This window comes from Cyprinodon tularosa, unplaced genomic scaffold, assembly GCF_016077235.1.
Source record: "Cyprinodon tularosa strain WSP-4 unplaced genomic scaffold, ASM1607723v1 ctg366, whole genome shotgun sequence".
Classification (NCBI taxonomy): Eukaryota; Metazoa; Chordata; class Actinopteri; order Cyprinodontiformes; family Cyprinodontidae; genus Cyprinodon; species Cyprinodon tularosa.
Window position 1 is genome coordinate 374,402 of NW_024039081.1, and position 26,330 is coordinate 400,731.

General features: G+C 39.6%; 2 protein-coding genes across 3 annotated transcripts; both read left to right on the plus strand.

Annotated features, from left to right (window-relative positions):
* On the plus strand, positions 1-11,169 carry LOC119790496 (elongation factor 1-alpha). 2 transcript variants are annotated; one of them, XM_038296039.1, is made up of 8 exons: positions 1-129; positions 685-840; positions 4,407-4,586; positions 4,664-4,960; positions 5,037-5,187; positions 8,848-9,104; positions 10,482-10,716; positions 10,811-11,169. In XM_038296039.1, the coding sequence occupies exons 2-8, from the start codon at positions 697-699 to the stop codon at positions 10,933-10,935; spliced, it is 1,389 nt and encodes a 462-aa protein (XP_038151967.1). In that variant the 5' UTR covers positions 1-129; positions 685-696; the 3' UTR covers positions 10,936-11,169. The 2 variants fall into 2 exon arrangements, with proteins under 2 accessions (XP_038151967.1, XP_038151968.1); XM_038296040.1 differs by having other exon boundaries at positions 14-133.
* On the plus strand, positions 10,942-26,330 carry LOC119790489 (cyclic GMP-AMP synthase). The gene is made up of 10 exons (XM_038296033.1): positions 10,942-11,134; positions 12,508-12,626; positions 14,507-14,606; positions 14,694-14,923; positions 15,173-15,395; positions 15,696-15,826; positions 19,782-19,926; positions 20,817-20,916; positions 22,025-22,147; positions 25,907-26,330. The coding sequence occupies exons 1-10, from the start codon at positions 10,942-10,944 to the stop codon at positions 26,292-26,294; spliced, it is 1,752 nt and encodes a 583-aa protein (XP_038151961.1). The 3' UTR covers positions 26,295-26,330.

Consider the following 26,330-nt stretch of genomic DNA (forward strand, 5'->3'; position numbering starts at 1 on the left):
TCAATCCCAGAACCAACCAAGAAGCAGAGCAGCCCCCCCCTCTGTGGGCAGTATAAAAGCTCTTCCCAGATCAGCTTCTGTCCTTTTTTTGTCTCTCCTGTAACTGCTTCTTGGTTTCTGTGGACTGAGGTGGGTGAGTTTTAAATTTAATCCATACAGAAAACAAAATGTCTGCTCTGTCTTTAATTGGCTGAAAACAGATTCCAGGGGGAATTGATAGGAAATAAAAGGGCAGTATTTTATGCATGAAACTGATTTTTAGGATTCTGTAACTGCAGAATAATGGGAATTTAAATTTACCCTCATGAACGAGCATGGCATTGATTTAGCTGCGCGCGTTCACAGGTCGACAACATGGCGGCAGTGCGCAACATGGAGGACAGGCCGGTGCTTGGAGCATGTGCTCCGTGACTCAGCGGCACTAGTGTCGAGAACGAGCACGTTTTTCCTGAGCTTCATGTCAAACTAGTTAGTTAAACCGCTGCACTTAATGCCGTGAAGCTTCCATGACGTCACGGATGACAGAGCTCTGGTAGAGGGAGTTATTTAAAAAAAAATACTGGAAATTATGAATGTTAAAAGGAAAGGGTTTCTAATTGAAACACAATGGCGCCCATGGCTTCATCATCGGGGGTAAAATAAGGCCGCATGCCTGTCAGCTGATGACTCCCCGTTTGATTCTAGCCGGAGAATAAAATGGGAAAGGAAAAGACCCACATCAACATCGTGGTCATCGGCCATGTTGACTCCGGGAAGTCCACCACCACCGGCCACCTGATCTACAAGTGCGGAGGAATCGACAAGAGAACCATCGAGAAGTTCGAGAAGGAGGCCGCTGAGGTGGGTTCCTGCAGCACTTTGTCCTGTTGGAGCCTCATTAGGGTGGATGACACCAAAGCTGAAGTCATTTCAGTGATGAACACTGCCACCTAGTGTTCAAATAGTGCCATTAACAGCACAGCATCTTACAAAAAAAAACTAGGGAAGTTTACTCTGCAAAATACTTGAAGAAATTAGTTCTGAATAATTAAAACTCCATATAAATGAAAATATATATTTTCCATATAACAAAAGGTGCAGGGGATGTATGATGCTGAGGGAAAGAAGTCACTGGTATTTGACAGGTAAAATTCAAAATGGTTTTAATTCCACAATAGGTTAAAATTCTAACCAAAAGTTAAATAAAGAGAAGGTACAATATAGACCAGAGAGTGGAATATAAAAATGTCATTTCAAGCCACATTTTATTTAATTACATTTTAGAAACTGATTAAGGGCAACTAGATTAGTCTGTTGCTAAAAACAAGCCAAACAAGTAAAAAACACCAATTTCATTTTTATTTCCCTTATTTTAGGAATATTTTTCACATATATGAAACTGCTCTGCATGATAAACTTTCTCTTATAAACAATTTTATCCCATCTCTCCTGTGCATCTAGCAGTCAGGTTTGGTTTTCTTCTGATATGGTCCTAATCCCTGAGGTTTGAAATGGTAGAATAGAAAATCCCTTAATTCAGATAATCCAAAATGAACATAATATGAGTTTTAATTCTTACAAATTCCTAAAAAATTTAAAATAAGTCCAATTAAACCTGTCAGGTGTGGTTTGAGAAAGCAGGAGAGGTAAACTATCACCAGAAGCCTCTGTTCAATTAATAAAAACAATTAAATTATTCTGCATTAGTTTTTCTGTTTTCCAATAATTTCCTATTTATTTTAACTTATAAGAAAAAAATATATATTTATGTTATATCTATGTGTTTCCTATTGTATAACTAAAATCCAACTAAAACCCATATTTAAACTGTGATTTTGCAAAAAGAAACATAATTGAATGAATAAGATTTTTTTCTCAGTGGTTTCTCAGTGGTCAGGAATTAAGTGCAACTCCATAAGCAGACCTCCATTATTTCTCTACAGCAATACAAAAATAGTCCTAATGTGGTGTAGCAGATAGGAGTTAGAGATGGATTCGGTAAAAAAAAATAAAAATGCGATGCCTCTAAAATATTAAAGTCTCTATAAAATGTACATCACAAAATATAAAGTCAATCTTTAATGTAATTTTATAACAAACAGGAACACAAACCTGCAGTAACTTTAACTTTGGTGCCAATATTTGTATATATTTTGTGAACTCGACTAAATAACGAGAAGAACCCATTTTTCTTTTCTTGTTCCTGTGAATAAACATCATAAAAAAATCCAGACAAAGATAATAAAAAGTGACTGATGTATGGTAATCCTGGACTACAAAAATAACCCACCAAAGTGGCAACCTCCCAAAAGTAATTATATTATAAGTAACTATAATTATATAAGTAATTTATTTATTATTAATTTGAAATGTATGTTTACTTACTTAATAGGTTTTTATATTTTTAATTGTGAATTTTACAATGTTGTGCTATATATTATATTGAAATCAGGTCTTAAAATGAATAAATACGTTTATGGTCTTCCATATACCAGAGCAATCAAACGACAATGATTGTGAAAACACTTGTTAAACGCACTAACTTGCTTTATGTTTCAGATCTACAATGATTTGCAGCTAATTTTCTAAAAAAAAATAAGAATATAATCTTAAGTAAAATGTGTTTATAGTTGTGCAGGTAAAAAAAGAAAAAGAAACAAAGAGCAAAGATTTATTAAATATTATTGGGCATTAGGTTTACAGCTGTACTGAGATCTCAGTCCAATCAATGACTTTTATCTTCTGACTAATACTTTGACTGTTTTAGGTCCAGTTTACATCCATCCATTAGTTTTAAGTAAAAATATAGTTCGATTAACGGTCATTAAATCTGACTGAGCTGCAATATAGGGAGGAATATGATAATTATGGCTGAAGCAATTAATTGGATTAATTGATTAGTGAAATAATCGTCAACTAATTTAGTAATTGTTATCTAAAGTATATAAATGCTTTTTTTTTTTACAGTGTCCTGTCTGGCAATGTGCCAATAAGAATAATTGTCTTGATGCCAAAAAGAGCCCAACAGATTTTACTTTCACAAGTGGAGCAGTACGGCTATCGCCATATTGCTCCACTTGTTTCATGCATATAAATTGCTTTATTATAATTATGCAGGGAGTTTTACAGATTTATGGAGGATAAAAAGTGCCAAAATTAAATAAATAAATACAGCATTAAATAAATAATTAAATGTGTCAATAATTAATTAAATGTGGAATTGAATAAATGAATGTGTCATTCATTAATTAAAACCACGTCACATGCATTTAATAATTTCATGGTCCTGTGTCACATCGAAACCATTAAAAGAATCTGTCAAACTCACCCATCAAAGTTAGGGGGCGGGGTTAACGCGAATCGAGTCGCCACCTACTGTATCAGAGTATGTTCACAACCTGTGGATCACAGTCTCTGTAATCGATTTGCTTTGCCTTAATGTGCAGGGTGACCAATCAGGTGTTAGATAACCCCGCCCCCTAACTTTGATGGGTGAGTTTGACAGATTCTTTTAATGGTTTCGATGCACTGCGACACGGGACCATGAAATAATTAAATGCACACTGAAATAATTATATTTTTATTTTTTTATAAAATGAAGACGTATTTTATTAAATTAATGACACATTTATATATTTAATTCCTTATTTATTTAATGAATTACACATTTAATTAATTGTTTATCGCTGTATTTATTTATTTAATTGTGGCACTTTATATTAGTGACGTGGTTTAAATTAATAAATGACACATTTATTTATTTAATTCCACATTTAATTAATTGTTTATCGCTGTATTTATTTATTTAATTTTGGCACTTTTTATCCTCCATACAGTTTATATGGACACTGCAATTTAAATAGAGCAGGAAAAACAGAAGAAGAAAAAGGGAAAAAAGAAGAAAAAAGAGAAAAGATGAAAGAAAGAGGAGATAGAAAGGAGAAAATGACAAGTATATAGATTCTAAAACATGTCTTTGATTGACAGAGCGACCCACTTAGAGCAGTAATTATACCAAAATTAAAAAAAATAAATAAACATTTTGCACATAAGATTAAAATAACTTTTTCATCTGTCATTATGCTTTATCGAGAACTCATCAAGTGGAAAAGTTTTAGTTTCATCTGGTTTCATTCCATAAAAAAAAAAAAAAGAAATGAAATTTGATTATTAATTGAAATTGAAAAAATAATCGACAGATTAATCGATTTGCAAGCTAAATGCGTTATTAATAAAAGGGTCAATTATAATTAGAAAATTGTTGTCAACCAGCTAAATAATTTTTATTTCACTGGTTTTTAAGGAACGTTTTAATAAAGCATGTTTGAAACTGATTAACTGCCTTGTAATAAATAAAAATCTTCTGTCAGTCCCACAGAATGATGTCATTTCCTGTTAGGGGTCACTAACGTGTTTCTGTTTCCTAGATGGGAAAAGGCTCCTTCAAGTACGCCTGGGTGTTGGACAAACTGAAGGCCGAGCGTGAGCGTGGTATCACCATCGACATCGCTCTGTGGAAGTTTGAGACCAGCAAGTACTACGTGACCATCATTGATGCTCCTGGACACAGGGACTTCATCAAGAACATGATCACTGGTACCTCCCAGGTAAGCGGCGTCCACGCCAGCTTCACAAAGTCTGGTTTTTCTGAGCGTTTTAAACGAAAGTGGCGTGAATCTTCCAGGCTGACTGTGCTGTCCTGATTGTCGCTGCCGGCGTGGGTGAGTTTGAGGCCGGTATCTCCAAGAACGGCCAGACCCGTGAGCACGCCCTGCTGGCCTACACCCTGGGCGTGAAGCAGCTCATTGTCGGCGTCAACAAGATGGACTCCACCGAGCCCCCTTACAGCCAGAAGCGTTTTGAGGAAATCCAAAAGGAAGTGAGCACCTACATCAAGAAGATCGGCTACAACCCCGCCACCGTGGCCTTTGTCCCCATCTCTGGATGGCACGGAGACAACATGCTGGAGGCCAGCGACAAGGTGGGGCGCAGGAACTGACCTGACCTTCGCCTTTTAGCCGTAATCACATGAACTAATCCTGTCTTCCGCTTTAAAGATGAGCTGGTTCAAAGGTTGGAAGATCGAGCGTAAGGAGGGCGGAGCTACAGGTGTCACGCTGCTGGAGGCCCTGGACTCCATCATGCCCCCCAGCCGTCCCACCGACAAACCCCTCCGCCTGCCGCTGCAGGACGTCTACAAGATCGGGGGTGAGTGGAGCCTGCGTATCATGCCTTTGCCTCCCTGCAGACATGCTGTCATGACCACATATCATTTAGAAGTTTCTGGAAAGCGCTGCTTGTTACAGAAGCGTTGATCCTGAGTTTTCGTTCTTCCTGCTTCCTCTGATCGTCCCTCAGATGCTTCAGAGTCCAGCTGGATTGGTTCCAGTCGGCTTGGAGAATATTTTTATAGTGTTTGCATTTAATGTTGAGAAACAGAAGGTTGGAAGATCCTCCTGCTGAACAAAGCAGGAGATTCCCACTAATTAGATCTGATCTGATCCAGTGGAGATGAGACAGAAGTAGGGATGCACGATATAATCGGCCCCCTATCGGTATCGGCCTTAAAACTGAATATCGGACATCGGCCACCCCACCGATATTTAACCCGATATTTGATCAGCTTCTGAGTTTCTAAAGTCTAAAAAAAAATATAAAAATACTACTTCTTCTTCTTCCTCAAAAACTTCTTTTTTTACAGACTTAAAAACTTCTAAAGACGAGGGGAAAAAATATTGATACATTAAAATATCCCAATATCTTCATATGCTGATATATTGCCATTTAAAAACACCATATCAATCTCTTTTACTAATGAAATATTGCTATATGTCATCGTTATGCTACGAAATCCCCCGAAAATTCACCAAATGTTGCCATATTTTTATATGTTGATATATTGACGCGGTATCGTTCTATTTTACGAACAAAATCTCACAAGAATTTGCAAAATATCACGAGAGTTTGTAACAGAACGATGAAATTTCACGAGATTTTGAAAGTAAAATAGATCGATACCGCGTTTTTAAAAATCAATTTGATATCAGCATATGAAAAGATATTTGAGTATATTATTTTTCAAAGTGTCAGAAATGGATAACAAAACTGCTATTTTCAATGACTACTTATTTTTGTCCAGCTTTAACATCGGTATCGATATCGGTTATCGGCTACATGAGTTTTAAAATATCGGCATATCGGCCAAAATCCCAATATCGTGCATCCCTAGACAGAAGTTCAGCAGTTGTTGACGTTCTCCATCTATCAGTCCTTCATGGTTAGAAGATCAGAGGATCATAGTCGCTGGCCTGAATTTAGACGAGCTGCACATTAGAGATCATCAGAGCAGGAGATCAAAATCCTCTGATCTTATAAGTATAACTTTCATTACCATCCAACACCTTCCTTACTCTAAAGTGGAGGTCTTCAACAGGGGGTCTGTGAACCCTAGGGGTCCATGGAGGTACTGCATGGGGGTCACGAAAGTTTTGGTTGAATAGACTTTTTTTATATTCCCCCTGTCATTTTTTCCACTAATTGAAATGTCTTTAACCCTTTAAAGCCCGATCCAAGAAAAAAACAAAACAGAAAATAACTTTTTTTTGGTTTGAAGTCCTTATTTGGCCTTTTAACAAAATATGTAAAAAGAAAAAACAGAAATACATTTTTGATATTAATACTTTATTACTATGCGATTAGTCAAGATTATTTTTTGTGTAGTCTTCTGCCCTCTGTTATCAGGTATATCTGATTGTGTACAATAGGATTTTGAGCAAAGTTTTTACCATTAAATTATGCAAAAGGTGTCAGACGCAAAACATTTCAGAAACCGTATGTATCAAATATGATACATTTGGCATTAAAGGGTTAAATCCACATTAACATGAATTAAACAGACTGTAGTAAACAGATAAATGGAGGCAGAAGATGTCTTTCAGTCATCAATGCAAACATACAGCGTCACACAGGAGCTCTTTCAAGCTGGGCACCGTTTCATTCACAACACCTGTCCCATCAACCAGGAATCAGAAATACTTTAATAATCCCAGAAAGAAATTACTTTCATTACATTACTCCATCTGTAATAGAGTGACTATAGGACCAGTTTGATAGAACACTATTTCATAGATTATATATAATTAGGGGGTCCCCGCTCCATCGCCATTAGTTTGGAGGTCCTTGGCTTGGAAAATGTTGAAGACCCCTGATCTAAAGCATGGCGGAGGCACCGTTATGCTGCTGCACTGCAAATAAAATCTAAATCTAGATAAGTAATTTTTTTTCTTAAAGGAATAGTACACCCAAAACATGATTAGCCTTCATTTTTTACTCACCCCCATGCTGAACAACACTCTGGCGCCCGAGGCAGAAAGGTCCATAAAAGTCCACAAAAAACGTGTCAATATTCCTCCATACTGCTCGTCCAATGTATTCCAAGTGTCCTGAGTGGGTAGCGTCCATAATTTACTCGAAACGAAGTCATTTAGAATGTTTTTAGAGCATAAACAGTAGTGTATAGGATTTCCTAAAAGCGCGTTCACGACGCTACGGAAACCGCGGCAGACCAAACCAGATGAAAGTGCGCATTCAGCGTCTGCTCTTCCAATAATGCAAGCGTAGAAGAAGAAATGTGCTGTTTACCTGTGCAAAGAAAGAAACAGCGAAAGAAAAATGTCTGAGGACTTCAGTGTTGAGGAAGAGCATGAGTTCTTTACCGAGCTGAATGCGCACTTTCATCTGGTTTGGTCTGCCGCGGTTTCCGTAGCGTCGTGAACGCGCTTTTAGGAAATCCTATACACTACTGTTTATGCTCTAAAACATTCTAAATGACTTTGTTTCGAGTAAATTCTGGACGCTACCCACTCAGGACACTTGGAATACATTGGACGAGCAGTATGGAGGAATATTGACACGTTTTTTGTGGACTTTTATGAACCTTTCTGCCTCGGGCGCCATAGACCTCCATTATTTGAATGTCAGCAGACAGCAAGAAGCCTCCCAGATCTCCGGATGCATTTGAGATATCAAAAAAGTACTCCAGAGTGTTGTTCAGCATGGGGGTGAGTAGAAAATGAAGGCTAATCATGTTTTGGGTGTACTATTCCTTTAAACTAAGTGCATTTGTTCTTGAATTGAGGAGGTAAAAGAGACATTTTGCCAATAGAACAAGACAACTTACACTTAAAATAAGAAAACACTTTGCATTGTCTTATTTCAAGTGTATATTATCTACTTATCTTATTTTAAGAGTAAAAATACTCATTCCATTGGCAAACTTTCTCATTTACCTCCTCAAATTAAGGGTGAATACACTTAATTAAGGAAATTTTTACTTATTTCTAGATCGTTTTTGCAGTGTGGGATGTTTTCCTACTGGGAGGCCAGTCTGGTAAAAGAAACCTTCTCCAAAGAGCTTTGAAGCTTTAAATAAGGGGATTTTTTTCTAACATTTATATAACCTGAAGCACGACACTAAAGTAGCCAAAGAAGCAGCTTCAGGAGCCACAAAAAAGAAAAAAAAAAGGCCGCCCACGATATAACGATATACTAAATCCAAACTGGAAAAAATCGACATCGAAATAAGTCATTTTTTCTTAAAATAAGTGCATTTGTTCTTGGATTGAGGAGGTAAAAGAGACATTTTACTAATGGAATAAGACAATTTACTCTTAAAATAAGAAAACACAAATGCATTGTTTGATTTCAAGTGCATATTATCTATTTATCATATTTTAAGAGTAAAAATACTAAACCCATTGGCAAACTATCTCATTTACCTGCTCAAAATAAGGGTAAATAAACTTAATTTTAGAAATATTTACTTATTTCTAGATCGTTTTAGAAACCTGCTCCTCTTCTGTCTCTCAGGTATCGGAACCGTCCCCGTCGGCCGTGTTGAGACCGGCGTCCTGAAGCCCGGCATGGTCGTCACCTTCGCTCCCCCTAACCTGACCACTGAGGTGAAGTCCGTGGAAATGCACCACGAGTCTCTGCCCGAAGCTCTGCCCGGCGACAACGTCGGCTTCAACATCAAGAACGTCTCGGTGAAGGAAATCCGTCGTGGGAACGTCGCTGGCGACAGCAAGAACGACCCGCCTCTGGCTGCAGAGAACTTCACCGCTCAGGTGAGCAGCGGATCCTTCCTGGTTTGGGTCTGTTTCATTGGTGCTCCTCAAACACCAAGCAGAATCTTTTTAGATTCACCTTTTTTTTTTGCCATTCTTTTAATCCATTTATCACATTATAAAATGTGTCCTTTAGGGTTTTACTTTAGTTTATATGTCTGTCAGTTTAACTCAGGGTTACACTGCAAAAACAATCTAGAAATAGGTAAAGATTTCTTAAAGTTAGGGATGCACGATATTGGGATTTTGGCCGATATCCGATATGCCGATATTTTAAAACTCATGTAGCCGATAACCGATATCGATACTGATGTTAAAGCTGGACAAAAATAAGTAGTCATTGAAAATAGCAGTTTTGTTATCCATTTCTGACACTTTGAAAAATAATATACTCAAATATATTTTCATATGCTGATATCAAATAGATTTTTAAAAACGCGGTATCGATCTATTTTACTTTCAAAATCTCGTGAAATTTCATCGTTCTGTTACAAACTCTCGTGATATTTTGCAAATTCTTGTGAGATTTTGTTAGTAAAATAGATCGATACCGCGTCAATATATCAACATATAAAAATATGGCAACATTTGGTGAATTTTCGGGGGATTTCGTAGCATAACGATGACATATAGCAATATTTCATTAGTAAAAGAAATTGATATGGTGTTTTTAAATGGCAATATATCAGCATATGAAGATATTGGGATATTTTAATGGATCAATACTTTTTCCCTCATCTTTAGAAGTTTTTAAGTCTGTAAAAAAGAAGTTTCTGAGGAAGAAGAAGAAGTAGTATTATCAAATATCGGGTTAAATATCGGTGGGGTGGCCGATGTCCGATATTCAGTTTTAAGGCCGATACCGATAGGGGGGCGATTATATCGTGCATCCCTACTTAAATTAAGTGTATTTACTCTTATTTTGAGTAGGTAAGTAAGAGGATGTGCCAATTGAATGAGTATTTTTATTTTTAAAATAAGATAATTAGATAAAACTCACTTGAAATAAGACAATGCAATTGGTTTTTTTCTCATTTTAAATGTAAATTGTCTTATTCCAATGGCAAAATGTCTCTTTTACCTCCTCAATTCAAGAAAAAATACACTTATTTTAAGAAAGATTGACTTATTAAGATTTAAATTTTTTGCAGTGTAGTAACATTCCTGGTTAAAGAAAGCTAAAGATGAATGTCCTCTGTTCAGAAGAATTAACACTTTATGTTTATTTTTTCAAGTAGACAACTTTTGCTGAACACTGAATCCATCACGGATGTTTATTTTTCTCTTCTTAGCTTAATATTAGTTTCCCCATTTAAAGCTTCAGTGTTTGCAGCTTTACTTACGTCGGTTTGACCCGTCGGGCCTCTTGCTCCGCAGGTCATCATCCTGAACCACCCCGGCCAGATCGCCCAGGGTTACGCCCCCGTCCTGGACTGCCACACCGCTCACATCGCCTGCAAGTTCAGCGAGCTCAAGGAGAAGATCGACCGTCGTTCCGGCAAGAAGCTGGAGGACAACCCTAAGGCTCTGAAGTCCGGGGATGCCGCCATCATCACCATGGTGCCCGGGAAACCCATGTGTGTTGAGAGCTTCTCCCAGTATCCCCCACTGGGTGAGTTAAACCCCCTTCTACTCGTCAGACTTCTGTGATAATAATGTTATCAGCAAACTTCTGATGGTTAAACCCTTTGACCGTCTGCCCGCAGGCCGCTTTGCCGTCCGCGACATGAGGCAGACGGTGGCGGTCGGCGTCATCAAGAGCGTGGAGAAGAAGGCCCCCTCCGGCGGGAAGGTCACCAAGTCCGCACAGAAGGCTGAAAAGAAGAAATGAACCTTCATGCGAGACGTCCAGCAGAAAGCGGTGCCTCAGCAGCCGCCGGGTTCCCGTTCTCCTCCTCACCCTCCCCACCCGACGCCGTCTTCTCTGAGGCATGGATCTCTACTCAAGGACTGGTTTATGCTCATTAAAGCCCATCGCAAAAGTTTCCGCAGGAAAGGAGGCTTCTCCACCTACATGGAGAAGCTCCGGTGTTAGCTAAGATGAATAAAAATCACAAAGAATCAACATTTCTCCAGATTTTTGTTCCTTCTTCTTATAAATCTCTTAGTTTAGTGCTTTTATCTTTATGATATTTCTCTTTTTTACCTGTTTGAGTGCAAAAAAATCACCTGATATATCTAAGATATGTGGATTTACCCTCATTGGAGCTGTTAAATAAGATGATGTGCTAATAATAAGATTATTATTCCCCTTAAAATAAGATAATTAGACATTATGCACTTGGAATAAGATAATGAGGTCATTTCTCACTTTAGACATAAATAATATTGCTCCATTTGCAAATTAAGGGAAAATACACTTATTTTTGATCAAATAAGATTGACGTAAATTTCCCTTTTTGCAGTATTGAATCTACTAATAAATAAGTGTCAAAAGTATTAATGTTTATTACTCCAGTAGAAATCATACTGTTTAAAATCACTTTTGTAGAATTTAGGGGATCGCCTTAAGCTTTTTAATTCAATTCAGATAACTCACAGCCAGGCAATGGTTCAGAATTGCTGCAAAATAGTTTGTGCATTGTAACTTTGGTGTTTTGTAATTGTAGATTTTTTTTCAATCGCACACAATTACAAAAAAATATACACCTCTTCAAAATTTTGCGTAAAAGCACACAAATTGTGTTCAGTGAGTTGCACATTAAAAATGTCTCCAATTCAGTTCAGTTGATCTAAAACAAATGGTGCAAAAAAAATTCAAACATGTATATTAAAATCTTAAAAAAAAAGAAAAAAATATATGTATATGTATATATATATATATGTTGCTGGAGTACTTTAGATTAATGTGTCACATTTGCTGCAGGACATAAGAACTGGAGAATTGAATTATGTCTTAAACAGCCTTCCATATATTTACATAATACGTTACAGCCGGAGCAACAGGTTTCAGTTTTATGTTCCATGAAAGTTGAAAGTGAAACCATCCAGCCAATCAGCTCTGCTGTCGGTTCTAGCAGCTCTAGATCTAGCAGGTCGGATCCAGTTCTTTGTTCTGTTAAAGTCAGAAGTTTCATTCACAGCTGATCCTGGGTCAGGTAAGGGATGCTGAATTATTTTATTGCTTTCTGATTCATCTGAAAAATCTTTTACAGGAAAATGAGATGTATATGAGAAAGGAGGTTTGTCCCCTCTCGGTCGCCGTAGAAAAAGATCATTTTGCTACACTTGATCGTAGAGTGAGGAAAACATAAAAAACAAGTAAAGGGCGATTCCGCTTAATTGTTCCCTACCTTCTGCTTCTTAAATCTACTCTAATTAAAAAGCTACAATACCCAGACACATCAAACCAGCTCTGGGATTTGTGAAACTTTAATAAAACTGATTTTAAATTTTTTTTTAGTGTCTATGTCTATGTCCCGGACCAGCCCCCGGGCTGACGGCTCGGGGGCTGGTCCGGGAACCCCGGTGGACGGGCAGGGAGCCAGCTGTGGACAAAAGAACAGGCCAGAACCAAATAAGGCAACATCTCCAAGTTAACGTCAACTTGGTGCTTCGTTTGGATTTGCCTGTTTTATGGTGGAAGTTCAGAATTATGAGATTTGCAGAGAAAGGAGGTGTTGATGGGGTTGAACTTCTCTGTACATCCATTTCACCCACAGAACTATCGTCATTCATCTATGGCAATAGAAACTTGGTTTTGCATTCTATGACCCCTTTAATGTAAAAATGTTAAACCCTCTGGATATTTCTGCCCTTTAAAGCTCCTCCACCTTTCAGATATTTTGAGGAGCCAAATCAGGAGTTCAGAGACGTATTGCAGATACAGTCTCACCAGCATCTGAATACGCCTCTGTTTATTTTAGTGATTCCTGCTCCACTTTCCTGCTTCTCCTCCTCCTCTGATTGGCATTATCCTGTCCCTCTGCATCAACTCTGCAATAACTGACACTGGCTTTCTCAGCTACTAACAGCAGCAGTGATAAAAATGACAGAATCCAGTACCTGAACAAGAATAATGTAGAAAAGTAAAGCCTACACACAAACACAGTCACTTTTTCAACTTCTTTTTATTTTTATTGAGCTGTTAAAAATATTGAAATATTAATGTAAAAGCAGAACATAAAAACTGGATGTGTTTTATTCCATATGATCTATTTTACCTCTGAACAAGGAAATACTTCTTCAGCAGTAAAGAAATATGGGAGCTGAGTCAGCAGGGACTGACATTGTTAAAGCAGGTTAATGATTTATGTACATAATGTATAACATTGCTGACAGGCTGCCTTTAATGTTCTGTCTGCCTTGGATACAAAACAAAAACACATTACATGACAGGTCTGGACTGAATAATGTAGACCACCTTTGCTTTCATCATCCTGACGATGGTTCCTTTAAAAAAGAATGAGTGTTTTTTCTACCTGGTTGTCTCGATGCCTGTATGAGGTCTAGTCCTGGTGCTTGTGTGCATCGCATGCCTTCTTTGATTCCTGTGCTCACAATTACCTCACTAATTTCACCCCGACTCTGGCCAAGTCTTAGACTCCTGCCTGCCATGGTTTAACCACCATTCACCTTTTTAAGTCTGCCACCAGCCTGTTCAGTTTACCACCTGCCTGTTCAGCCTCCCGCCAGCCTGTTCAGTTTAGCCCCTGTCTGTTCAGCCTCCCACCAGACTGTTCAGTTTACCACCTGTCTGTCAGCCTGCCACCAGCCTGTTCAGTTTGCCACCTGTCTGTCAGCCTGCCACCAGCCTGTTCAGTTTACCACCTGTCTGTTCAGCCTCCCACCAGCCTGTTCAGTTTACCACCTGTCTGTCAGCCTGCCACCAGCCTGTTCAGTTTACCACCTGTCTGTCAGCCTGCCACCAGCCTGTTCAGTTTGCCACCCGTCTGTTCAGCCTGCCACCAGCATGTTCAGTTTACCACCTGTCTGTTCAGCCTGCCACCAGCCTGTTCAGTTTACCACCTGTCTATTCTTCCTTCCTTCCTTCCTTCCTTCCTTCCTTCCTTCCTTCCTTCCTTCCTTCCTTCCTTCCTTCCTTCCTTCCTTCCTTCCTTCCTTCCTTCCTTCCTTCCTTCCTTCCTTCCTTCCTTCCTTCCTTCCTTCCTTCCTTCCTTCCTTCCTTCCTCTTAAACATGTTTCTTTGATCTTTGTTGGCCATTTTTAATAAATGTAATGTTTTTTTCACCATGATGTTGGTGTCCTTTGCTCTACTGTTCTAATTTCCTTTGCCTACTTGCTTCACCTGTTTCAGCCCCCTTTGGGGCAGTGAAAGGTATATATTGATCCATCTTTTGTAAAGAAAATCCCTGAAATGAATCTTAATCCCAACAATTTTTAGAAAATAATAAATAAGTCATATCTGTCTAAAGGTAAAATACTTTTTGATTCTTTAGCAGATTTTTCTGCCTGAAGACAGAGACGTAGGAAGGATGGTCGACCGGCCTCTGAATCCCTCTCCTGTGAGACAAAAGCAAAGAGTTCAGCGTCAAATTTCAGGTAAAAACTGATGCTCATCTGCTGGGTGTGAAATCTTGGATCTGTGTTTTTCTGCGTTTCCTCACCACCTGCGCCTCCCTGTGGCAGAGAGCTCCATGGTGGCCGAAGAGTCTGTTCCCATCCCTCCTGATGTGGCCCACTTGATCAAACTCCGTGCCAAAGAGCTGAAGATCCGGCTGGAGGACCGCTGCTGGGCCGCCGAGGTGGTCAACGACTTCCGGGAAAACCTGCTGAGGTTCCTGAAAAGCAGCAGCGACCAGCCTCTGTTCCAGTCAGCGGAGTTCCTCACCACAGGAAGCTACTTCGAAAAAGTCAAGGTGAGGTCAGAGCCTGAAGGATTATCCTCAATCTGGATTATGGTGCTGCAGCATTGCAGAATCCTGGCTGACATGATCTAAACTGGGATCAAATATACATCGTTGAGGATTTTATGAGTTCATAAATGAATATCTATTTCAGAAATTTCAGTAAAAAATTTACATCCCTTTGTCCCCCCTGTCGGTGGTTGTGTATGTATGTATATATATATATATTCCCCGGTAAGAACTCTTTGTTTCTCCCCTCAGATCCACAGCCCAGATGAGTTCGACATGATGCTGAAGCTCCAGGTTCCCTGCCGCCTCAACACCACCAGGCTGGACGCCGGCCTGTTCTACCGGATAGATCTGGTTCGACCAACTCGCTCGCCCATCAAGGACTTCCTCCTGGACAACGACCTGACCTTGTCGTCCAGTAAAATCCTGACTGAGATGTTTCGGCTCGTCCGCAAGTTCCTGAAGACTTACAGAGGTCCCCTGCTCCCCCCTCACTCCCCCGCTGTCAGGGTCTGAGCTCCTCGGGTTTCTTTCTGGGAACTTTCTGCATGGAATCTGCACGTTATCCTCGTGCATGCCTTGGTTCTCTCCGGGTACTCCCACTTCCTCCCATAGTCCAAATACTCTACTGTCTGTTGTGAAATTGAAAACCTTTAAATCCAGTTTTGGAATGAGTGTGTATGCATGTCTGGGGGTTGAGCCCAACCCCCCCATCGGCTAAATGACAGCCCCATGAAGAAGCTTGTTTTTAGGTCAGTTTCTGTTTCCTGCACAGTTCCTGATGCTCGCTGCCGCTGGGAGGTGAACAAGAAGAAGCCCAACTCTCCGGCCGTCACTCTGTCTCTGTGCAGGAGGGAGTTAAAAGGGGAGGAGCTTATTTCTGTGGATGTGGTTCCTGCTTTGGAGGTAATCAGTAATCGATAAACCTGCCTGTGATGCGTGACGGCTGCTAAAGCTAACGTCATAGAGCTGCGTGAAATCAGCCATTAGTCAGCGGCCTCGAGTGTTTTTACATATTTTATCTCTACTGAACCAAAAATTTAATGTGTTTTATTTGGACTTTACAGGTTTGATTGACTCAAACTAGTGCTTCTTAAAAATGATTCCTAGTTGGACAATTTTTTTTTTAAATGTTTTTTTTTTTTACTTTTATTTTTATAAATCCAAATAACACTTTCAGAAAAGCAAAAACTTACAATTAAACATATGCTATCCATAACAGTTTTCTTTCAGAAAAAGAAACATAAAACATAAAAGAATAAGAAAGAAAATTTAAATGAAATTAAAAAACAAAACACAGGGGTTTAACTAAAGTATATTGCTATCAAGTCTGAAAACTTTAAGGCTTTGTTGTTCTGCAGTAACTTAATCGAGGCATGAAAACTTTTAATATCATTTTGGAACGCTTGAAAATTACACTCCCCGGCCACTTTATTAGGTACCCCATGCTAGTAACAGGTTGGACCCCCTTTTGCCTTCAGAACTGCCTCAATTCTTGGTGGCATAGATTCAACAAGGTGCTGGAAGCATTCCTCAGGGAGTTTGGTCCATATTGACATGATGGCATCACACAGTTGCCGCAGATTTGTCGGCTGCACATCCATGATACGAATCTCCCGTTCCACCACATCCCAAAGATGCTCTATTGGATTGAGATCTGGTGACTGTGGAGGCCATTTGAGTACAGTGAACTCATTGTCATGTTCAAGAAACCAGTCTGAGATGATTCCAGCTTTATGACATGGCGCATTATCCTGCTGAAAGTAGCCATCAGAAGTTGGGTACATTGTGGTCATAAAGGGATGGACATGGTCAGCAACAATACTCAGGTAGGCTGTGGCGTTGCAACGATGCTCAATTGGCACCAAGGGGCCCAAAGAGTGCCAAGAAAATATTCCCCACACCATGACACCACCACCACCAGCCTGAACCGTTGATACAAGGCAGGATGGATCCATGCTTTCATGTTGTAGACGCCAAATTCTGACCCTACCATCCGAATGTCGCAGCAGAAATCGAGACTCATCAGACCAGGCAACGTTTTTCCAATCTTCTATTGTCTAATTTCGATGAGCTTGTGCAAATTGTAGCCTCAGTTTCCTGTTCTTAGCTGAAAGGAGTGGCACCCGGTATGGTCTTCTGCTGCTGTAGCCCATCTGCCCCAAAGTTCCACGTACTGTGCGTTCAGAGATGCTCTTCTGCCCACCTTGGTTGTAACGGGTGGTTATTTGAGTCACTGTTGCCCTTCTATCAGCTCCAACCAGTCTGGCCATTCTCCTCTGACCTCTGGCATCAACAAGGCATTTCCGCCCACAGTACTGCCGCTCACTGGATGTTTTTTCTTTTTCGGACCATTCTCTGTAAACCCTAGAGATGGTTGTGCGTGAAAATCCCAGTAGATCAGCAGTTTCTGAAATACTCAGACCAGCCCTTCTGGCACCAACAATCATGCCACGTTCAAAGTCACTCAAAACACCTTTCTTCCCCATACTGATGCTCGGTCTTAACTGCAGGAGATTGTCTTGACCATGTCTACATGCCTAAATGCACTGAGTTGCCGCCATGTGATTGGCTGCTTAGAAATTAAGTGTTAACGAGCAGTTGGACCTAATAAAGTGGCCGGTGAGTGTATTTTCCCATAATGAAAATAATATTACATAAAAATTCTACATTTTTATCATGAAAAGTAATGCCAAATTTAACTCCTTTATATTCAAAATTAGGAATCACATTTTTCGTTGATAACCAATCATAAATCTTGTCCCAAAAAAGACTTAGCCACACAACAATTGTAAAAAAAGATGTTCTTGTGTTTCTAGATCTTTCTGACAAAAGTTACATACATTAACATCAAATTTAAATCTTAAACTTAAGAACTCTGCACAGGGATATATATTATTTATAGTTTTAAAATGAACTTCTTTCATCTTTGGTAATATAGGAAATGAGAAAAATGTGGTTCTAACCTTAAGAACTTCCATCTCTGAAAACGTGTTTAAAGATAAGCCGTGTTAGGCACGTTACTTTCAAAAAGTAATTAATTATAGTTACTAGTTACTTCTCCTCAAAAGTAACTGAGTTAGTAACTGAGTTACTCAACAATAAAAGTAACTAGTTAGTAGTAAAAGTAACTATTGGGCTACTGCGAGTGTATGAAATTAATAACTGGGGATGTCTAATTCTGAAATCCTGTGTTTGGGTTGTTATAGATACTGCAACATCTATCTATATCTATCTATTCCATCCATCCATCCATCCATCCATCCATCCATCCATCCATCCATCCATATAGGCTAACATTTGATCGTTCACGCTCTCCGTAGTTCTTCTGTGGTGCGAGCACAGGGCGGCTGTTACGCGCCTTTAGCGAGCATGCGCGTTTCCTGTCGCTTGCGCGGTCAATTGTGCCGCCGCGCTGTGCGGAGATGCAGGGGAAACCGTATCTGATGGGGAAACGCAGCTCGACGTAACACCAGTATTTCCATCTAGAAAGCGCTGTTTTGCTGCTGGAGTCCTCCTCACTCTCCATCCTCCCCTCTCTCATGACGCGCGCACGAGTCCTATCATGAAAAAAGGTTCATTGTGCGACCTGAGTAACGTGCAGTAACGGGGTGTCTGCAATTGTAACTGTGTTATAGTTACAGTAAGAGTAATAATTTTGATAACTCGTTACTAAAAAAAGGTAGCGGTGTTAGTAACGCCGTTACTTTCAACGCCGTTACTTCCATCACTGAAAATAAGTTCCATTTTCCTAGTTGGACAAATAATTTTAAAGCTTCGAGATTGAGCTCTGTTTTCTCCGATCCTGCTTAAAGGAGAAGTTCGGTCAGAAAGGAATAATCGATGGATCATTATTTATACCTAAAACTATACAGAGAACTAAATAGTTTGCGGTGATTTAAGGAATTAATCAGTTAAAAAATAATTTTCATTGCGATCTCTGAGTCTGGGGGCGGCCATTTTTTCCCAAATATAGTAGCCCCTCCCTCCTGCCATCTTCCAGCAGTGATGTCACGGTGCGGTAAGCCTAGCGCCATTCTCCCCGCTTTACAAGCTAAATCAATGGGAACTACTAGACACATCTGCAATCAACAACAATTATTGAAGATTTCCAGAGGACTTCACCATTGAAATTCACCAGAGCTATAGTGAAACTGACAATGCCCACGTGCATGGCAGCTGGATGCTGGAATACATCGGGTAAAAGTGGAAAAAAAGAGTTATTCCACCTTTCTGATTCCTGATCCTCCACGGACGGGTTGGTCGTTGGATCGCCAACTTGAAGAGGGAGGATTTGCCATCAAACTTCTGGCCAGAGAAAAAACCCGTAATATGTAGCCAACATTTGGAAGAAGAATGTTTTCAAGATGACTTGGATAATAGCGCGTTGTGACAAACACCAGATACAGCACTGGGACTTGATCAACAGCCGATACCGCACCGTGACGTCACAAACCAGTAGGTGGCAGTAGTGTTCTTTGACAAACATGGATGCCTCCAGTAAAGCACATTCACATGAAAATTACTCTGAATTAAAAACACTGATCATCTATTGAACAGGATGGAATCATTTCAGATTTAAAGAACTTTCAGAAATTTGTATTCTGAATGTGACCGGACTTTTCCTTTAAGAATCTATCTTCTTTTGAAAGCTAGTGAATAAGTAAAGATTTTAAATGCAGATGTTTTTTTATCTGGCCTCATATGGAGCCATTAAAACCAAATACTGCGATGTTTTATATTTGAAGCAGTTAAAGCGGCTTTCCGTAGTAAGGCTTCATAATAACTTCCAAATGCTCTATAAAGTAAATCTTTTCCTGATCTGATGTGGCTTAAATGTTGGTTGTTGTTTTGTCTGGAGGTTCAGAGCTGGCCACCTGCCGTGCGAAATGGACCTGATGTGGACAAATGGCTGGGAAAGAAGCTTCGCCAGGAAATCAGGGGTTTGCCTTGTTACTTCGTACCCAAGAAACAGAAAGGAAGAAACCTGAGTGAAGACGCCAAAGGTGAGAGGAGACCGTTTCCAGTCCATCTCTGTCTGTCCCACTCCGAAAAAATGAAATCTCAAGTAGTCTTTTTTTTTTTTTTCAAATAAGACAATTTTTTCTTGAATTGAAGCGGTAAGTGAAACACTTTGCCAATAGAACAAGACAATTTACATTTAAAATAAGAAAAAAGCAATTATATTGTCTTATTTCAAGCGCATATGATCTAATTATATTATTTTAAGAGTAAAAGTAAGGCAAGGCAAGGCAAATTTATTTGTATAGCGCAATTCAGTACAAAGACAATGCAAAGTGCTTTACATGATTAAAATACAGGAAGATAAAACAGAATCAAAGCAAGTAGGAAAAAAAAATAATAAAAACAAATAAATAAAATAAATAAAAAATGCAGAAACAAAAAAAAAATTAAAAATTCTATTGGCAACTCATCTTACTTACCTACTTGTATTAAGGTGGGAATGCTCTTTTTACGATTGGTTTGCAGTGAAGATATGGGGAACATTTGATTTTTGATGATTATGGCTCACAGAAAAATTTAGTGTCGAAGGAAATCAGAATATTAGAGAAAAATAAAAAGGATATTCTGAACAGAAAAGTCATCTTTCTGCAGAGTTGGTTCTATGAACTCCATGTTTAGATACTTTGGATAAATGACTGCATCAGTCCGGTTCTGTTCTTCCTTGGTTCAAATCCGACTCTTGTAGCCCGTCTGTCTGCAGGTAGTAGATGCTCTGACTCCAGCCTCAGTCCAAATGTTGAACTGATTTTACCTGCTGCTGTTCTCTTCATCGCTGCTTTATTTCGAACATGCAAGAGAAAAACAATAAAACAATGTTTAAAAACATTGGAGGGAAAAACAACAAACAAGATCTGTTGATCATCTTCTTCAGAGAGCTGGAGGATTTCGTTTTCTCACATTGAGAAGAAAATCATCATGTCTCATGGCAACAAGAAAACCTGCTGCGAGAGCAAAGGCGCCAAATGCTGCCGGTGAGTTTATGTTGGATTTTTAAATCTCTGTTTCTAAATAACAAGAGTTTTCACTTCTCTACATTATTATTATTATGACTATTATTATCTCCTTTTCACACTAAACTTTTTTAATTTTTTTTCTTTTGGGGAGGGGGGTTAACATACAAGACATACAAACTGAACATTTTCAAAGGTGAAATCCAGTCAGCCAGGAATAATCAAGGGATCAACTATACCTAAAACTAACACGTTTGCAGTGATTTAATGAATTTAGCATTAATCAGTAAAAAAATTTTAAATAATAAATTTTGGGAGCGGCAATTTTTCCCCATAACTTAGTAGCCCCTCCCTCCTGCCATCTTCCACACTGCAAAAACGATCTAGAAATAAGTAAAAATGTCTTAAATTAAGTGTATTCACTGTTAATTTGAGCAGGTAAATGAGATAGTTTGCCAATGAAATTAGTAATTTTACTCTTAAAATAAGATAATTAGATAATATGCACTTAAAAAAAGTAAATGCAATTGTGTTTTCTTATTTTAAGTGTGAATTGTCTTGTTCCACTGGCAAAATGTTTCTTTTACCTCCTCAGTTCAGGAACAAATGCACTTATTTTATTTGGGGCGACAGTGGCGTTGGATGTAGGCATTTGCCCTGTAATCGAAGGGTTGACGGTTCAAGCCCCGACTCCGACTTTCATTGTCGTTGTGTCCTTGGGCAAGACACTTCACCTGCATTGTCTACTGATGGTGGTCAGAGGGCCCGGTGGCGCCATTGTACGGCAGCCTCGCTTCTGTCAGTGAGCCCCAGGGCAGCTGTGGCTACAATGTAGCTTGCCACCGTGTGTGTGTGTGTGTGAATGGGTGAATGAATGTAGTGTAAAGCGCTTTGGTCAGGTCTCCTAACTTGAATAAAGGCGCTATATAAGTACATACCATTTAAAATAAGGATAAATACACTTAATTTAAGAAATTTTTACTTATTTCTAGATCGTTTTCGCAGTAATGCCAGATACACCATCTGGACTTTTTATTTCACCTTTTTCCATCTCCACCGGCCCCCTTTGCTTAAAATCATGTGGCTCATTTGAACCTGTCTGAAATATTCCTGCTCACTTGTGTTGCAGAAAGCCGTGCCTGATGCTGCTGAAATCTCTGATTGAGGCTCTGAAACAACGTTTCCCCAAAGATCTGCAGGATCTCTGCTCGTACCACGGGAAGACGGCCTTCCTGCACACTCTGTCTGCCAGGTGATGCTCAGCGCCTCCTTTTAGATCAACAGGTTGTGGCCGATGCAATGCCTCACAGTATTCGCTGAGCTTTTATGCATTTTACTGTTTTTACCACCAATTTTCTGATGAATCAATCAGAAAAACATGCTAATGAGCAGTTACAGCTGCGGCTCTTTGACGGTAGCCTCCATCCTGATCTCGCGAGCTTTCAAGGTTTCACTCGCAGATCAGTCTGGAGACTCTCCGTTAAAGAAAATTTGGAGCCGTTCACCAAACGAACGTCCAATCAGCGTTGGCTTTGAGGCGGGTTGAGGTGTGACGCAACGAGAAGCGCAACAGTTCAGTCTAAAGAACATGGCGGCTTCAGCCGATGAAACTAGCGTTAGCGTGGCTATCGAGCAAGTTTTATCGGAATTACAGAGTATTTCTTCACTGAAAGAAGAGCAAAACACGGCTCTGGAGGCTTTTCTCAGAGGAAAAGATGTTTTTGCTCTTCTCCCGACTGGTTTCGGCAAGAGTTTGATCTATCAACTGGCTCCTCTTCGTCGTCGCTCTGTTAGTACGTCATATGCTTCGTTGATCTGATTGGTTTATTTGGCCCGTCTATCACCAACATAGGCCAATCAGCTAACCAGTATTTTCGCCCCTTCCCAAAATTACTTCAACGGAAGGTTTCCAGATGGATATGCGGAGCAAATCCATCTGGGGGGGTCAGGTTACTTTGACGGTTCATCTCTAACAGCTTTAATCATCTACAGGCAAAGGCAAGGCAAGGCAAATGTATTTGTATAGCACTATTCAGTACAAAGACAATGCAAAGTGCTTTACATGATTAAAATATAGGAAAATAAAACAGAATCAAAGCAAGTAGGACAAAATAAAAAATAAAAATGCAGAAACAAAAAAGAACATTAAAAACAGTTCAGAATCAGAATCAAGTTTATTGCCAAGTAGGTTTGCACTTACAAGGAATTTGACCTGGTGTTGTCTTGGTGTTGTTGGTGCAAAAAAACAAAAAAACTAAACAAAATAACAAAATAAGATAGAATATATATGAATATATATATATATATATATATATATATATATATATATATATATATATATATATATATATATATATATATATAACGCAGAAATCCTGAATGGGGGAGAGAAACATTGTCCAGTGTCAGGGGCGGGTCTTGGCCTTGTTGATAAGGCCGATAGCAGATGGGAAAAAACTGTTTTTGTGACGGGAGGTTGGACTAAAGAAAATAAGAAATTTGAGCTAATGATGTTTCAGTTGAACTGTTTAACTAGAACAGTGGAAGGCAATCCTAAACAAATGTGTTTCTAGTCTTGATTTAAAGGAACTCAGGCTTTCTGCACTTTTACAGTTTTCTGGAAGTTTGTTCCAGATAAGTGGAGCATAGGAACTAAATGCTGCTTCTCCATGTTTAGTTCTGGTTCTAGGTCTGCAGAGCAGGCTGGAGCCAGAAGACCTGAGTGGTCTGGAGGGTTGATACACTGATAGCAAGTCTGTGATGTATTTAGGTGCTAAGCCATTCAGAGATTTATAAACTAACAGAAGTATTTTAAAGTCTATTCTCTGAGATACAGGGAGCCAGTGTAAGGACTTTAGAACTGGGGTGATGTGCTCTACTTTCTTAGTCTTAGTGAGGACACGGGCAGCAGCGTTCTGGATCACCCAGATCAAAGCAAACAATTTGATCTATCTCTCTTTGTAAACAGCTCAAGTTTAGCCAGACTGAATAAAGAATGTCTGATAATTTTTACAGTTTTTATTTATCGTTGAGGTCCTTATTAGCATAGCTAGGTTGTGGCTATTCTTCCTGGGATCCAGCATTGCTATTTGCTGTTACTTTGGTGAAGCAAAGTTTCGCATAGCAGCCCGTCTAGGGAGATAACTGCTTTTTATTCCTGATTAAGGATTTCTGGCCGCTTTGCTGTTATGATATTTTTCAGGAAATATATAAAATAATCTAACCTGAGCTGATGCCACTGATTTCCAGTGCAACTTAGGTGTAGACTTTGATTAGGCCACTGTTAGGTTTATTCAATGATGATTATAAAATGCTCCACTCCTGTCTCATGATTCAGTCAGGAGACCATCCTGCCTTGTCATTCTGATGGAGCATACTGTCTTCATGAACTGATCAATTGTTCTGTCAGAACAATACTCTGTTTGTAACCATGCGTCATGTTCTGTTCATAAAATGCTCTGCGGAGGAGGTCCAGTGGGAGACAGTGTTTGAGTCTGGGGTTCAACTGTCTCTCCTTCCTGCAGGAATTGTATCCATTACTGTGTATTTCAGTTCTTCTTTTGCAAACCTACATTTATGAACCCGACAGCCACCATAACACATCATTGCATGTTTAGGGATGTAGTTTCCCCATTGGGGGTGTGTGTGGTCTAGTAGTTTTTTCTTTCCGGATTCTTCAGGATCATAATGCTGTTGGTTCAGTAATGTTCTGTCAGAAAGTTTGGATCCTAACGTAACATTATACTCAGACTGTTGAACAATTACCACAAGGTTGTTTTATGATTCGATGACGTTACACTCAGACTTGGGAGTTTTTACCTAAAGAGACGTACGGTGTTTTCTAATGATTCTACTTTTTATTTTTACTTTTTTCACCTGACATGAAGCTGCCGTTTGTGTCTGAGTTGAGCTGGATGCCGGTCTCTACTGAATATCCACAAAATTCATCATAAATATTAACCTGACTCCGCCAGATGGATTTGCTCCGCATATCCATCTGAAAACCTTCCGTTGAAGTAATTTTGGGAAGGGGCGAAAATACTGGTTAGCTGATTGGCCTATGTTGGTGATAGACGGGCCAAATAAACCAATCAGATCAACGAAGCATATGACGTACTAATAGAGCGACGACGAAGAGGAGCCAATTGATAGATCAAACTCTTGCCGAAACCAGTCGGGAGAAGAGCAAAAACATCTTTTCCTCTGAGAAAAGCCTCCAGAGCAGTGTTTTGCTCTTTTTTCAGTGAAGAAATACTCTGTAATTCCGATAAAACTTGCTCGATAGCCACGCTAACGCTAGTTTCATCGGCTGAAGCCGCCATGTTCTTTAGACTGAACTGTCGCGCTTCTTCTTGCGTCACACCTCAACCCGCCTCAAAGCCAACGCTGATTGGACGTTTGTTTGGTGAACGGCTCCAAATTTTCTTTAACGGAGAGTCTCCAGACTGATCTGCGAGTGAAACCTTGAAAGCTCGCGAGATCAGGATGGTCTCACGAGGCTACATAAATATGACCCTTTGATTGACTGCTAGGTGTGACCCATTCAACATGGACGCTCTGGCATCACATCTGCTGAACAGTGTGGGAACTTTTTACCCGAAGTAAATTCCGGAAAATAGGCTGATAGATTCATCGATTCTGAACTACTGAGGCGTCAGTCTGCTATGCCTTCCTAAGGGAAAATCCTGTCGATGTTGTCGGAGGCAGTTTCACTTGGGACCAATTAAGATAATTGATTTGCACAGTTTCTGAAAAACCTCTGGGATTGATTGCAAGGGTGATGACAGGTCTGATTTGTTTTATTAGTATTTTTTACTTTACTAAACTCCTTTGATTAACGGTACTTGCAGTAAGGCAACAACAGTTTCATAAAGTCCAAACAATAATGTTGCAAATTTGTCAAAATGTGGAAAAATTCAAAGGGTGTGAATCGTATTGAAAGTGTCTGGGAGGTACTATGTGAATGGAGGAGTGTTTGTGAAGCTCTTTGTCTCCTCATTCCTCCTGTTAGGTTTGATGATTCCTCCTGGGCTCCTCAGCAGCTTCCCGCCTGCTTGCTGCACCTGATCGAGGCTCTGCAGGACCACGCTCGCTATGGCTTGCTTCCTCACTTCTTCGTTCCCGAATGCAACCTCTTTGCTACGCCGCTGTTTCCTCGCAAAGCTCAGCTGTTCCTGGTCAACGCTCTGGAGGAGCAGAAGAAGGAAGGTCTGCAGCTGCTGAAGCATCCAGCTCCTCTTCCTCCACTGAAACCAACAACTGTCAGAGCAGAAATAGAGGAACTGATTGGAACATCTGGAACATCCCACCCTTTGGTTTCCTCTGAAGGTCTGAGGCTCTTCATGCTGTTTGCTGTAGCTGTTTTCTTCAGCTTTATCTTCTTCACTAGACTTGGATGAATTAAGATAAATTATTTATCCTGATTCAGCACAAGA

Coding starts and splice junctions, on each gene's coding strand:
- LOC119790496 (XM_038296039.1), top strand. CDS start 697: ATGGGAAAGGAAAAGACCCACATCAACATCGTGGTCATCGGCCATGTT. Junction 5,188..8,847: donor GGACGTCTACAAGATCGGGG/GTGAGTGGAGCC, acceptor TCTGTCTCTCAG/GTATCGGAACCGTCCCCGTC. Junction 9,105..10,481: donor CAGAGAACTTCACCGCTCAG/GTGAGCAGCGGA, acceptor CTTGCTCCGCAG/GTCATCATCCTGAACCACCC.
- LOC119790489 (XM_038296033.1), top strand. CDS start 10,942: ATGCGAGACGTCCAGCAGAAAGCGGTGCCTCAGCAGCCGCCGGGTTCC. Junction 14,924..15,172: donor GCTACTTCGAAAAAGTCAAG/GTGAGGTCAGAG, acceptor TTCTCCCCTCAG/ATCCACAGCCCAGATGAGTT. Junction 19,927..20,816: donor CCTGAGTGAAGACGCCAAAG/GTGAGAGGAGAC, acceptor CATCTTCTTCAG/AGAGCTGGAGGATTTCGTTT.